Consider the following 14,406-nt stretch of genomic DNA (forward strand, 5'->3'; position numbering starts at 1 on the left):
GATCAGAGGGCTGGAACACCTCTCCTATGAGGACAGGCTGAGAGAGTTGGGGTTTTTAAACCTGGAGAAGAGAAAGCTCTGGGGAGACTTTATAGCAGCCTTCCAGTAATTAAAAGGGGCCTACAGGAAAGCTGGGGAGGGAGTCTTTATCAGGGAGTGCAGCAACAGGAAGAGGGGTAACGGTTTTAAACTGAAAGAGATTTAGATTAGATATTAGGAAGAAATTCTTTACTCTGAGGCTGGTGAGGCAGTGGAACAGGTTGCCTAGGGAAGTTGTGGATGCCCCATCCCTGGAGGTGTTCAAGGCCAGGCTGGATGGGGCTTTGAGCAACCTGGTCTAGTAGAAGGTGTCCCTACCCATGGCAGGGGGGTTGGAACTAGATGATCTTTAAGGACCCTTCCAACTCTAACCATTCTATGACTCTATAAGCCTTTGCTACTGGTCTGACTGATGCCTCCCAGGTGCTTATATGTAGCTCATTACATCTTTATTTCTTTATGATTTGGAGTCAGAAATTCTAGATTAAAAGGGAACATGTAGTCAGGAATTTATCCATTAGCTCCAAGGCCACATCTTCCTTAAAGGATTGTGCTTCCTGTGAGCTTTTCTGTGTGTGTGAATGTAGAATTGCCTTTGCTGTTTTCTCTGCTTCATGCACTCAGGAACATTTTCAATACCAGAGAAAAAGAGGAGCACTTTTCTCAGCACAGGGGGAGTTGTCACACCTACAAAATAAAGGATTCAGTCCCAAAGGTTCATAGCCTCAGAGTCTGAAAGATGGTCAGAAACTGCTTATTAGGCTGCTTTAAATGCAACTTTTGAAAAAGGAAGTTGTTCCTTGCCAAGATACTACTAGTTAGTATTCCCGTGGTATGAGAGTATCAGACTGACTGGGTGAGTGACAATAAATGAAGGCAGTTTCTCCTCTTCTGCTTTCCTTCCGGCACCCCAAAGAAATGAAGGAGAAAGTGGTGTCTTCAATCCATCATGAAGTCTAAGACAGGCTGGAAAATAACTCTTTCGGCTCCAGCAGCAGGAGCGCCTCAAAGTGTCTTTTGGTGGTGAATGCACTCACTTAGCCGTGACGAAAGCATATTCTGAATAACACATTTCAGGTTTGTAGAATCAACCTGAACTGGAAGTAAAACAAACTCTTTCAAGTTTTACTTCCTTTGGGAAGTGTTGGGGTTATTTTCCAGCTCAAAGGGTAAAGTGGAACAGCTATAAAGAAGACCTAGAAAATTGGTTAGTTCCCAGATGACTGTAGTTGAAGATAATTTTGGGGAGACTTGCCCATAAATATTGCAATTTTCAGTCAGTGCTCCGGTGAATAATTTTTGCTTCAGCTTTCTGAGCTTTCATTGAAAGACAGACAAAACCTCCCTTTGTATCCCCCCAAAAACTGTAGCTTCCTGAGGAATAAGAATATCCTAAAATAATCAAAGCAGAATTGTTTTCCAGAATTTCCCCACAGCCTGAAATAACAGATCTGAGGGGCACAAATGGGATGTTGAATGCCGAAGTTTTAACATGATGTTTAAAACATTAGTATTGCTAATTACTTTAAATGCTTGTTATTTCAGTGAAATTTGCAGGCAGTGTGTTTACCCTGCATTCTCACACTGCGAATTTTTATCGGAAGCACCTACAGCTACTCAGACCTTCAGTTCCTCCCCTGAGAACCCTTAGGGCAGTTGTGACAAGCAGGACAGGGCATTTCTTAGAGGTGACCTTTCATGAACAAAAATTTTACTTTTCATTAAATAGAAAATGAAGAGAATAGAGATGTATTTCATTTTTTCCCCATAGCAAAGCTAATTGAATTAAAAAGTGGTTATAAAGGTAAAAATTAATAAATACCTGGGTTCATTTCTACAGTAAGAGAGCACAGGAGCTCTAAATCTGTAAAAATGTGCCATTTTTAAAACAACTCTACAAGTGTAATCATTTATTGCCATTCCTCTCCTCAAAAACAGCTCAACCTGTGGTTGGTGTAAGGTGGCTGATGGCCACTCCTGCAGCTACTGTACTTTGAGCCTTTTGCCACTGCAATGACAACTATCCCCTGGGGTTGCTCTTGGGGATTGTATCACTGCAGATGTGCCCCACCAGTCCCTCCTAGACCCTTCCCTCACCAGTAGCCAGAACAATCCTGCTAGTCCGTTGGGCAGATGTCCTGAATGCCTCTTCCCAGCCCAGCTCGGAGCAGGGAGGAATGGTCCTGGAGAGGGAGCATGGACCCCTGCCCACTGACCCACCTCTGAGTGTCTCCTGCAGCTGGAGACCCCCCCTCCCTCTCCTGGCCACAGACACTGGCTGGGGAACATCCAGCCCTGTGAAGAAGCAAGGGGAATGCAGTTCCTTACAAAAAAAAAAAACAGCAAGGAGGGAGTCAGCAGGCAGATTAAAGGACAACACCTGCAAGGCTGCTCCCTCCCGCTGCAGTGCGAGGCAGGGGAAGAGCGTGCAGTTGTTTGCAAGGTGGAAGTAAAAGGGCTCAAAGCTATGGGCCATGGAGAAGGTGCTGATGGTGATAAATGGGCTGTCCTGGAGGGAGGGTGGTAAAGGAGGTTTGGGATTTTGTTTCCTTTTAATTTAAGCAGGTGTAGGCATGTGGGGTGGGAGTTGCCATTTAACCTTTGTTACAGTGAGCAGGTCTATGCGACTGCTGGAGTTTAGAGGTTAGGATCCCATTGGATTAGTCACAGAATCACAGAATAGTCAGGGTTGGAAGGGACCTCTGGAGATCATCTAGTCCAACCCCTAGTCCATCTCTGACACAGACCGCAGGTATTTTCTACAGCTTTTCCCTTTACTGTCTCTTTCCCTGCCACTCTTCCACAGTCTAATTGAGCTATAGTCATCAGGAAGCCTTTCCTAGAAGTAGCCCATCTCATCATACCTCCCCAGTTCCTAATTTCATTGCTTTTACTTGCTGCAGTGCCTTTCTCTGCTGGTTGTCTGCCTGCAGTGGCTGTGCTGCTGGAGCGGGGCAGGCAGGCGAAGCTGTGGAGCAAGCAGGAGTGGGAGTGCAAAGCACAACAGGTGACTGGGCAGAAGCACTGCTGTGGGACCTAGAGACAAGGAATAGTGCGCAGTGACAACAGACTCTCATCCAACTCATGTCCTTCGGAAGGAAGCATGCATGGGTGCTGATTATGGGTCTGGGGAGCAATCCATGTGTTGGCCATTGAATGTTCACATTTCAAAAGAGAATCGCTGTCCCCAACACTCCTCCTTCCTACTGCCTTTATGCAGCATGTCAATAGGACAAAATAGGGGAGGTAAGTCATAAGAAGGTAAAGGGAAAGCCCCAAGTGTGACCCCTCACCAAAACCTCTGCTCTTGCCTCAGTGAGCAGGTATTTGTGCAGAAGCTGCACGGGAGTGCACCTGGTGTCGGGAGCAAGGTGAGCAGGTCTGGGTACATTTGCCGTGGCCAAAAGCACCCTCGGGGCCACCTGTAACAGCAGCTCTGCTACAACTATCAACAGCTTCAAAGCATGGCACGAGCTGCCACCGCAGAGCACACCCTGCCTGCCGCAGCCACCCACTAGTCCACGTCCCACGAGATGAGTGTACAGCTGGGCCATCTGCACTCATACGGGCAGGAACCAGCAACAAAACAAGGCTATCTTTGGCAGGAAGTATTGGTTTTGGCCATTCCCAGTGCCTGCATTTTCACCCTTAGGGTAGGAATGGTGGTGAGAATGTCCCAACACTGCACCATCTTCTCATCTGCTACAAGCCCTGACACATGCTTTGGAGGGGCCACGGGAAGGGGTGATTTGCAGGCAGGGTCTGTCTGCGGCTCCCCAGAGGAATTCCCCAAGTTCCCAGGTCCATCACAGGAATGGACAGATCTGGGTTGACCAGAGGGCACAGCTTGGGGCATGAAGCAACGTCACAAATCAGCAACTCCCCCTCAGACTCATGTCCTCCTGAAATGGAGAAATTATTTACCCTTGGGTCAGCACAGCCAAGTGTGACCCTGCTTAGGAGCCACACAGGCATCACTCCCCGGTCATCAGCAGTTGAGAGCAAGCTGGTAGGCTCACTCAGACACACAAGTGCAAACTCACATCAGCATGGACCTCTGGCTTTATTCAGGCCAGCAGGCAGGCACACTCCCTGCCCCAAAGTGAATCAGTAATGAAAAGTAACATCAGATGGTCTTCAGACCTCTCACTTCTGTTGCTGTTCAGAGTACTGTGGGAAGCCGTCTCCCTTCCTATAAGAATAAGGAAACATTTTGACCACGTAGTCTGTTATATTCAGCTGTGCTAGAAAGTGAATAATGGGCCCTACTGAGCCAGCTTGTTTTGATGCAGCCAGTGACCACTGACACAAGCTGCTCACACCTAAGCAGGATGAAACAGTGTTGGTTAATTTTTAATACCTTGTTCACCCAAAGAGCTGTCAGGTTCACAGAGCAAACAAAACGGAAATGGCTGGAATCTTCTCATGTCTGTTTATGTTGTTTGTTTTTTTTTAAATCACGGATGTTACTGGAGTACAACTTTGGACCAGAGGTGTAACTTGCTAGCTTGTGGTGTGATATCCCTTTTCCTGTATTAGAGCACAACTGAATAGTTATCTACCAAGAAAACCAACCAACACCACAGTTATTTACCCGTGGGCAAAGGAGCTTCGTTGCCAATTAACCATAAAATGGTGGCAGAAACTAGACTTGTGTCACTCCAGTAGCCTCATTCTGTACTTTAAGTTTATATCCAAAGGGTAAATGCATAAAATACAGCACCCTTTTGCAGTCTAGTTTATTTTGCATCATTTACGGACTTGCTTCACCCAGTTATTCTGGTAACTGAAAGTTGCCGGGGGAAAAATTTCTTCGTTTTTCCTCAGAAAGAGAAGGGCACAGGAATTGCCGCACATCCCCGGCTTTCGGTTCCTGTTGCCTAGAAGACCGGCGGGATGACGTCCTACCCGAGGTGGCGATACCCTCTGTATGCCAGAGATGCAACAAAGATTTCTGGGGCAGTTGGCCCACAGACTGCATATCAGGAAGCTCAGAGCGGCCGCCCAACGATGACCACGCCTGCCACCTTCCTCTTTCCCCCCCCTTTTTTTTGTCTGTTTTAGGGGCTTTTCCCTCCCACCGCACCCGCCTGGTCAGCACCGGCCGTCCCCTCACTGGGCCCGATCCCTGCGTGCGCCATGTCCCCTTCAACAGGGCGCTGCCTGGGGTTATGGCCGTGGCACGAAATAGACCGGTGGGCACCAGCACACGCGACCTGAGGGCGTGTTTGAAGGCTATGACGGTAAAAATATGAAAAGGGGAGAAAAAGTGACGTAATTCCCTGCTTCCTTTTCTACGCGCTCCTGAGCTCAGACAGAACACCACTTGTGTCCCTCTGTGCCCACGCTCCATCTTCTCCATGCCGTGACGTGCCGCCACCTCCCCACGCCCAGCGGCATCAGTCAGCGCCGCGCCATTTTACGTCACGCCGCCGTGACGCCACCGCCACGGCGCCGGAAGCCGCGGGGGATGGCGGTCGCGCGGGGAGGGGGGGGGCGGTCGTGCGCCACCCAGAGGGCTGCGGCGGGGCCGGGCCGGGCCGGGCCTTGTCGGGGCCTGGCGGGCGCGGGGCGGGAGCTGAGGGCGGGCGGCGCGGCTGCGGGCGGCGCCCCCTCGGGGCAATATGTTCAAGAGAATGGCTGAGTTCGGGCCTGACTCCGGGGGCAGGGTGAAGGTGCGGCACCGGCACCGCCGGCGGCGGCGGAGGGGGAGGGAGGCCCGGCTCGGCTTGGGCCGGCCTGGCCCGGCGGGCCGGAGGGAGGGAGGGAGGGAAGGAAGAAGGAGCGGTGGCCGCGGCGGAGCGGGAGTTGTTCCGTGGGGCCTCTGCAGGCACCAGCTTCATCCGGTGACAACTTGTCAGAACGCGTCGGTTTGGGGGTTTCTTTCTGTTTGTTTGTTTACCTGTCTGTTTGTTTATTTATTTGAGGGCGTTACCATCGTGAAGCCGATCGTGTATGGGAACGTCGCGCGGTATTTTGGGAAGAAAAGAGAAGAAGATGGTCACACGCACCAGTGGACGGTGTACGTCAAGCCGTACAGAAACGAGGTGGGGCGTTAGAGAGGTGGCGGCGGCGGCCTCGTGATGGGCGGTGGAAGGACGTCACCGCTGGTGTCACGCGTGGCGCGGCAGGGCTGTGTGCGTGTATGTGTGTGTGTGCAGCTCCATCAGCCCCGCTGCGGTGAGCCCCGCAGCACCCTGCAACAGGGAACGAGGATATCAAAAAGCCGGGGTTTGTGCAAAGGGCAAGAAGGCTGGTGGGTTCCCAAAAAAGGGACAAGAGAGGGAAGACGCTTTTACTCCTGTGTTTTTGGAGTGATCTTTCCAGGCTGGGGAAAACCGCAGAGCATTCCTGGGGACAGAATACTGACAGATGTGTGCAGCAGTACAAATTCTTGGATTTACCGTCTTGCTTTCCTATGTTTTTTAAAGGTAGCTATGTCAGAAGAAATGATAGGCCTGTGGGACGGATGAATAAACAGTATTTTGGTGTGCTGCGTAAATAATCAGAAGTAACGATGTTTCTATTCTAGGATATGTCTGCCTATGTGAAAAAAATTCAATTCAAGCTACATGAAAGCTACGGTAATCCTTTAAGAGGTGGGTTTTGCATTTGGGCATTTGTTCCTAGAACTGGGAATTTTATTAGCTCTACGGAGGCTTTATCACCTGTATTAACAGCTCTGTGTTTCTTACTGCAGTTGTTACCAAACCGCCATATGAAATCACCGAAACAGGCTGGGGGGAATTTGAAATAATCATTAAGATATTTTTCATTGATCCAAACGAAAGACCTGTAAGTACATTGAACTTGTAATAACACTTAATTAATTATGGTGGCCTCAAGCTGTGCTGTAGGATATTGCTGGTGAAAATAAATCTCATCAGCCATGGAAGTAATAAAGCCTGTTCTTGTAGGAAATGTATTTAACAGTAGCCACGTTTTCCTGTTTCTCTGCTTTACTACTGGTGTTTATGACGGCTTTTCTTGAGCTTGGCTTCTCTGATGTTTACTATGTTGCATCTTACTAGGGCTGAGCACATACTGAGGATTTGTCTTCTATGTGGCTTCCTAGTTATGGGATTTTAGAATATTTCAATTATCTTTTTTTTTTTTCCCTTGTCTGTCAGCTTTGGTCAAAATCAGTCAAAAAGCAGCAAAGGTACTATGCTAGGATTAGTTTCTTTCCTAAGAAAACCTGATTAAGACACTAGCTGAATAAAGCATTGGAATTACTTTCTTTTTTCCCATCCTATGTTTTAGACATATCTTGCAGGTTTCTTTATCCAGGTTTAAGTAGGAAACTCAATTACTGTATTTTAGGGGCAGGGGATGTTTATTTTGTGAAAGACTGAGTTCCTTCTGTCACATGAACTACAGTAATCCTTTTGCTTTAGCGATTTTTTTTTTTGCCAAATGAGGTGAAAACTGAATTTTATCTTTTTCTTGAATATGTGAAAATTGATACTAGGCTAGAAAGGGCTTCCTGTGCTGTTGTGCTCAGTGGCATCCTGACTCGTTATATTAATTCCGTTCACACCTTGACCAAGCTGTCCTAAAGTCAGTTGAGTGTTTTTTCTTTGAAAGGCTGTTTCGGTGCCTGTTGTGTTCTTCCTTTCCAGGAAGTACCAACCGGAGTAAGGCATCATCACTCTCTTCCTCTAGCCTGTTTGTGGAAGGGAAGAACCGCGGGCTGCGTGCCTTCTTCCCAGGTCGTGGTCCAAGTGGCCCGCAGTTCCTCAGGGCTGGGCAGAGGGCTTCTGTTCCTCTCCAGCTCCTGCCATTTGCAGTGCAGTAATGGAAGAGAAACTCTCTCTCTGCAGAGAGAAATTTCAGTGAAAAGCTATTCGCAAGCCCCCCTGGTGTTTTTCCTTCACAAGAAGGGATAATAAGGTCACAGAAAGCACTTGCTAACTGATTAATTGGCACAGTTGGCTTGAACTAAATCATCTGTGTGGAAATGTTTATGAGAAGGTCTTCTCAGTACTTTTTAGACACCAGTCCTAAATGACTTGCCTAGACATTTTTGAAGTATCAGGAAGCCTTTGGATAGTTGGTGTGTTTAATACTGATTATTAAATTTAAGCAATTCTACTGAAGTTATGAGACATTTATTTTTGTATTCCTAAAAGATTTTAAAATCCTATACAATTGTTTAGAAAGAACAAATTCTGCTTGTTGATATCTAGAAGACTTATGTTTCCCTACAATTGTCAAGCTAATAAAATTCTGTCTTTGTATAGGTGACGTTGTATCACTTGCTGAAGCTTTTTCAGTCTGATACCAATGCCATCCTGGGGAAGAAAACTGTAGTTTCTGAATTCTATGACGAAATGGTATGAAAATTTTTAATGTAATCCTCACTTTATTTTGAAGAGTATTAGTGATACCGTGTATTTTTCTCCTTCATTAGATATTTCAAGATCCTACTGCAATGATGCAGCAGCTGTTAACAACGTCTCGTCAGCTAACGCTAGGTGCTTATAAGCATGAAACAGAGTGTAAGTTGAAAGTTAAACTATTTTAATTTTAAAAATAAGCAATAGTTGGGTTTGCTTGTAGTATTTTTTCTCTGGGATGTAACAGTACAGTGGACTTGGAAGCCGCTAAAAAGCGGTGTTTTTGCATTAAAGTATCTTCAACTTTTGCAGATACTAATACTTATTTGAAAACTTTTAAGATTTTTCTGATCTGTATGCCTGCTGAAAAAAAAAGGAATTGTGAATTACTCAGTATGAAGAGCGATGGTATGATCTGTGCCTAGTTTGTCATCTATGAAATGAGTTAAAACAGAGAATAAATTAAGGTCACTGTATTTGTGCTAAAGTCCTGCTCAGCTCATGGGGATGTTAACTGCAAACAGAGATCACACTTTAAGTACTGAGATACGGAACAGTTAGTACAGTTTTAGTCAAAGCAGCAACGCTTTTGGGATAGAGTAGTGTCTGAAAGCTCTTCCTGTCTTTTTCCTTTCTGTCTAATTAATAAAGTACTTCTTCAGTATAGCTTAATGTTCTTTGTGTCCTTATCTAATCTGTCTTTAAATATAAACCAGAATATTAAGGAAAATAAAGAAATTAAATGAAAATACACTGATTCATAAAATATAATGCATTCAGTGATGGTTTCTGCTCTGATCTTCTGAATTCCATCTCTTATCGTCTACTCTCAGAAAACGGATGTAGTAATTATTGAGCCCAAATCCTACCTTGTTAGCTACAAACTCTTATGCCATCCTAGTGCGGCTCATCTGGCCTTTGGCTTATCTGCATGTTTCTCTGACAACAAATGCCAGGTATTTTTAGACAGTGAATACCTCGAGCTAAGAGTTGTTATGAATTTGAAGGCCTACAAAGTTAGGGTTCAATTTACCTTATGTCTGTTGGGGTGTGTGGACATGTGAGCTGCTTGTATTTTCTGCCTCAGTTTAGCCAGTCTTGAGGTGGATTTTTGTTATATTGCATGTTGTTACAGATTACGTGTAGAAAATGTTTAATAATTTGAATCCTATACAAGTCTTGTCCGAATTTAAACTTTTTTCAAAATTCCTGGATGTTTCTCCTGAGCACAGATAGAAATTTTTAGTGTTTTTTAAAAAGATATATTTCCTTAAAATATGCCACTGAAGCAGATAAAAATAAAGATTTTTTTGCCACTGCCCCACAATTATGTAATGTATGGAATATGAAGGGATATCCATGGCCTCCATAGATTTGTTGGCTTTACCAGCTTTGTCCAAAATCTTCTTCGTGAACAAATAAAAAAAATTATAATAATTAGGACATCTCAATAAACCAGATAGAGATGTCCCAATGTCAGATATTCATAAGAGCAAAGGCAGCACCACTAAATCTTTTAGATACAAAGAGTTAATCTCCAGTGAGACGGAAAGTAGAAAGTAGTTACAGTACACGGAAAAGGAACCACAGAACGGTTGAGGTGTGAAGGCATCTCTGGAGCTTATCTTGTCCCACCCCCTTCTCAGGGAAGGGCCACCTAGAGCTTAGGACCATCTCCAGATGGCTTCTGAAGGTCTCTGTGGATGGAGACTCCACAACCTCTCTGGGCAACCTGTGCCAGTGCTCTGTCACCCTCACAATAAAAAAGTTTCCCGATGTTCAGAGAGAACGTCCTGTGTTTCAGTTTGTGCCCGTGGCCTCATGTGCTGTCACTGGGCACCACATATAAGTTATTTGTAGTTCTCTGTAATCTCCCATTTATTTGCTGTTGCCTTGTCAGGATTTTTTTTCATCTGCTTAATCTTTAGAAAACTCTGGAAAATGATTTTGTGAATTATGTAACTCCATCCACAAAACTGATGGGCTGAATGAGGCCACAAAACAAGTTTGCTTTTTTTTTTGCCTTTTTTTTTTTTTTTAATTCCAGGTTTTTATTTGGATACCATTTTGACTACAATCATTGAATCTCTAAGGCTAACTGTAATAGATATTTTCAGGACACACCATCCAAATTACTGTTGCAATTAAAAAAAATAATAATTGCAACTTTTCATGGTACTTACAGTATTTATTTTTCTTTCTCACCACCACAGTTGCAGATCTTGAAGTGAAAACCAGGGAAAAGCTGGAAGCTGCCAAAAAGAAAACTAGTTTTGAAATTGCTGAGCTTAAAGAAAGACTAAAAGCAAGCCGTGAAACCATCAACTGTTTAAAGAATGAAATCAGAAAGCTTGAAGAAGATGATCAGTCTAAAGATATGTGACGAGCTTTGACTTCGTAAAGAGCTTATACTGAAAATGGAAGGACTTCAATCATGGAATTGTATGTGTTCTCCTCAATTCTGTAACGGACTATGTGGATTTCACTTGCAAACGATTGAAGTACGTGGCAATCGACTTCATAAATGGAAGAAAAAAGAATGTATCCTTGTTTTATAGTTGAAATCTGTTGGGTACTTAACAATTTATTTCAAGTAGAAGGGATCTTGGAGACCAGACTACTTTTTTTTTTTTTTTTTTTTCTAAATTGCGTTTGAGTGGTGTAGGAAAACTTTGTATTAAGTCTTGTATTAGTTCAATGTGATTTTACAAAATGTTGGTGTTTACTTTTTTTACTTGTTTTTTCTACTGATTGTTTAGAGATGCATCTTTAAAGCTGAAAATAAAATATGCAGTTTTTTATTTTAATATTTTTTGTTTCTGTCCAGTTGTCGGCTTCAAGAACAACTGTAAATAGCATACCCTGGTTTAAGGCAGAGATTGAAATATAATGGTACGCAAGTGCTTAAGTCTGGTTACAGTGATTTTTGCATGCCTGTGTTATCAGCACAGCAAAAAAACTTTCTGAAAACAGGATTTTGAGTAACTTGTGTATCTACAGGTAAGAGTTTCTAGCCTGTCTGCTTTAACACATATAAATGCATCAATTATACAAGTTATGTTCAGATGCAGGAAGTTATTCCGCTCCTGTTTTGTAGAAGTTTGTTTAATATTTGTACTGTACTGTGGTCAGTTCATCACATGTTGTCTCTGCCAGTCTTCTCATGCTCTTCCCCTGCTCCAGCATGGGGTCCCTCCCATAGGAGACGGTCCTCCATGACCTTCTCCGGGATGCAGTTCTTCACAAACTGTCCCAGTGTGGGTCCCTTCCATGGAGTGCGGTCCTTCAGGAACAGACTGCTCTAGTGTGGGTCTCCCACGGGGTCACAAGTCCTGTCAGCAAACCTGCTCCAGTGTGGGCTCCTCTCCATGGGGCCACAGGTCTTGCCAGGAGCCTGCTCCAGCATGGGCTTCCCATGGGGTCACAGCCTCCTTCAGGCATCCATCTGCTCCAGTGTGGGGTCCTCCACAGGCTGCAGGTGGATATCTGCTCCACCATTAACCTCTGTGGGATTGCAGGGGGACATCCTGCCTTACTAATATCTTCACCGAGGCTGCAGGGGAATCTCTGCTCCAGCGCCTCGGGCACCTCCTCTCCCTCCTTCACTGACCTTGGTGTCTGCAGGACTGTTGCTCTCATGCTCTCACTCCTCTCTCTCATCTTTTGTTCCACGGCAGTTTTTTTTGCCCTTCTTAAATATGTTACCCCAGAGGTGCTACCACTGTCGCTGATGGGCTCAGCCCTGGCCAGCGGCAGGTCTATCTTGGAGCCCACTGGCATTGGCTCTGTCGGACATGGGGGAAGCTTCTAGCAGCTTCTCACAGACGCCACCCCTAGCTATCAAAACTTTGCCATGCAAACCCAATATATATTCCTAAGTAACTATCAAGTGTTTCCCCTGAAAAATCAGTACATGACCTTTTACCTGTAACATCTCCTGTTCTGTTTTTTTTTTTTTTTCTTTTGTAGAGGTAAAAACTCGGGCATCTTTCCTACTGCTTCAAGATACTGTGTTGCAGTAAACTCTGCTATAGAGAATCAAACATCCAAACATCCCACATCCCCTCTCCCATAGAAAATGATACTATCAGTGTTTTCAGAACAAAGCACTAATTTCTTCATATTTGAAACAATTTATGATTGGCTTTTACCATGGCTTGGTAAAGATTTAGAACTGGAACAGTTCAACACTCGATACGTAGACTTGAGTTTTCATTAAGAAAAATAACGGTTAAAATTTGGCATATTTAGTTTATGTTATTACACATACACATAGGTTGAGGAACAGCTTGTACCAGTGGTGTCCACACAGATCCTTCCTAGCACTTCAGACTATCCAAATTTTTCTGGCTACCTAACTCATTTGGTTTATTGATTCAGTAGCCAATTGCCTTTTAAGTGGTAGCTGAAGAAGAATGTGCTAGGCAATTTGAGTACAGTAGAATGTGCCATTTTCAGACCTGTGCATTCAAAATGAGACTTCAATGGGCCACAGTATGTTACAGATTTTAAGGCTGAAAGAACATCTTTCAGTGAAAAGTTAAAAAAAATCCATATAATTTTCTTTCACGATACCTTAGTATTCAAAGTGTTAATTTGGCTGCTTCCTTATCTTTGATGATCATTGGTAGCAGATTTTTAAGGAAAACTACAATAGGGTTAACACGCAGTGAGTCCTTCCAAGTATATTCTCTTAGCTTCTTGCAGATTTATTCCACTTCCAGAGGAGGCTTTTAAGATCCACTTGTGCATGCTGAAACAAAAATGGGAATGGAAAGCAGAGTTTTTGTGATACTAGGTTTTATGCAACATTATTATCTTCATATTTGTCAGTTAAAATAATACTGATGTAGTGTAACTTGGAATATTGAGTAAGTTTTGCAAGAGCTGTGACTATGAACAGAGCTGCAGCAACAGGCTTGAACAGAACAAAAGAGAATGGAGTGGTACCTTTTGAATCCAATGTTTTTGTAGGAGCCTGAAGTATTCTTTTTGCTTACGTTTTTAATAACATCCAATAACCAGCTGAGTATTGAACTTTACAGAAGCAATGATCCTGGCTCTGCTGTTAGTAGCCATCAACATGCTAGACCAGTGATGTAATTTTTCTTTGTGGTTAGCATGTTTTTTTTTTCCCCAGTTTTTCTTTCAACTTTTTGTATTTTTTTCTTCCACTCTTTTGTGCTCTCTGTAAAGATTGCACAAGAGTTGTTAGGTTCCCCCGTTAATACTAAGGCAATAAAATAGTCCTAATATCTGTCCATGCTGAGCAGTTCCTGCTCATAGAAAGCAGGAAGAACATCTTCTGCTTTACAAAGTTCCTTATTATGTTCTGTGTTTTCATTAAAAACTACTTTCTTCAGATGTTGAGAAAGCAATTGAGCCCCGTATTAGGCAGTAATTAAACTCTGGGAAAAGTTCACGAGAATTAAGTGGTTTAGGATTTTGGCTTGAAAATAAATGTGAAAAAAACAACCTTCCTGCATTTGACAAGTAAACCTATCGCTACCTTCTCGACCTGCAACTGCACGGTTCTCAATTAATCGATACGTTGCGTTTGGACCTATGTGTTCTGCCATTAGGAGCTGTTGATGTAAGCACCTGAGATAGCATGTGTACACGGTAAATGTACAATATAGCGTTGACCTCCTCGTGCACATCATTTTTGAAGTTACCAGAACTGAAACAGAGTGGGGCACCTAGGGACACAGCTGCATTTGACCTCCGCTGCCTTGAAGAAAAAGAAAAACCCAAACGCTCCGCTCTGCTTTGTTTTTGGCAGCCCTGCGAAGATGGGATTCCAGACAAATAGTTACAGTTTGTGCTTGCCAGGGTTGCTAACTTAAATGCCAGCTATTTATATTGCCGAGACTGACTTTAGCCTGTGGTTTCATCCTGAGTTCTAATTGTGAAACACAGATGTATTTAAATTTGCTTTGCAGCGGAGGGAAAAAAAGTCCGTCATTGTGCTATAGGTACAGTTTGATATCACTGAATTGCACAGTAATTTGTCCAATTGCCTACACTG

General features: G+C 44.0%; 1 protein-coding gene across 1 annotated transcript; it reads left to right on the plus strand.

The window, feature by feature from the left end:
- Nucleotides 1-5,641: 5,641 nt before the first annotated feature.
- Nucleotides 5,642-11,174, plus strand: YEATS4 (YEATS domain containing 4). Its single transcript, XM_082480024.1, has 7 exons — nucleotides 5,642-5,714; nucleotides 5,967-6,086; nucleotides 6,572-6,638; nucleotides 6,740-6,834; nucleotides 8,283-8,375; nucleotides 8,453-8,540; nucleotides 10,592-11,174. The coding sequence occupies exons 1-7, from the start codon at nucleotides 5,664-5,666 to the stop codon at nucleotides 10,759-10,761; spliced, it is 684 nt and encodes a 227-aa protein (XP_082336150.1). The 5' UTR covers nucleotides 5,642-5,663; the 3' UTR covers nucleotides 10,762-11,174.
- Nucleotides 11,175-14,406: the final 3,232 nt, after the last annotated feature.

The sequence above is a fragment of the Vanellus vanellus genome (assembly GCF_965231255.1).
Source record: "Vanellus vanellus genome assembly, chromosome: 1".
NCBI lineage: Eukaryota > Metazoa > Chordata > Aves > Charadriiformes > Charadriidae > Vanellus > Vanellus vanellus.

Bases quoted from the DNA above. Each gene is read 5' to 3' on its own strand.
- YEATS4 (XM_082480024.1), top strand. From the start codon at position 5,664: ATGTTCAAGAGAATGGCTGAGTTCGGGCCTGACTCCGGGGGCAGGGTG. The intron at 5,715-5,966 runs GTGCGGCACCGG...TATTTATTTGAG, and splicing joins ACTCCGGGGGCAGGGTGAAG to GGCGTTACCATCGTGAAGCC. The intron at 8,376-8,452 runs GTATGAAAATTT...CTCCTTCATTAG, and splicing joins CTGAATTCTATGACGAAATG to ATATTTCAAGATCCTACTGC.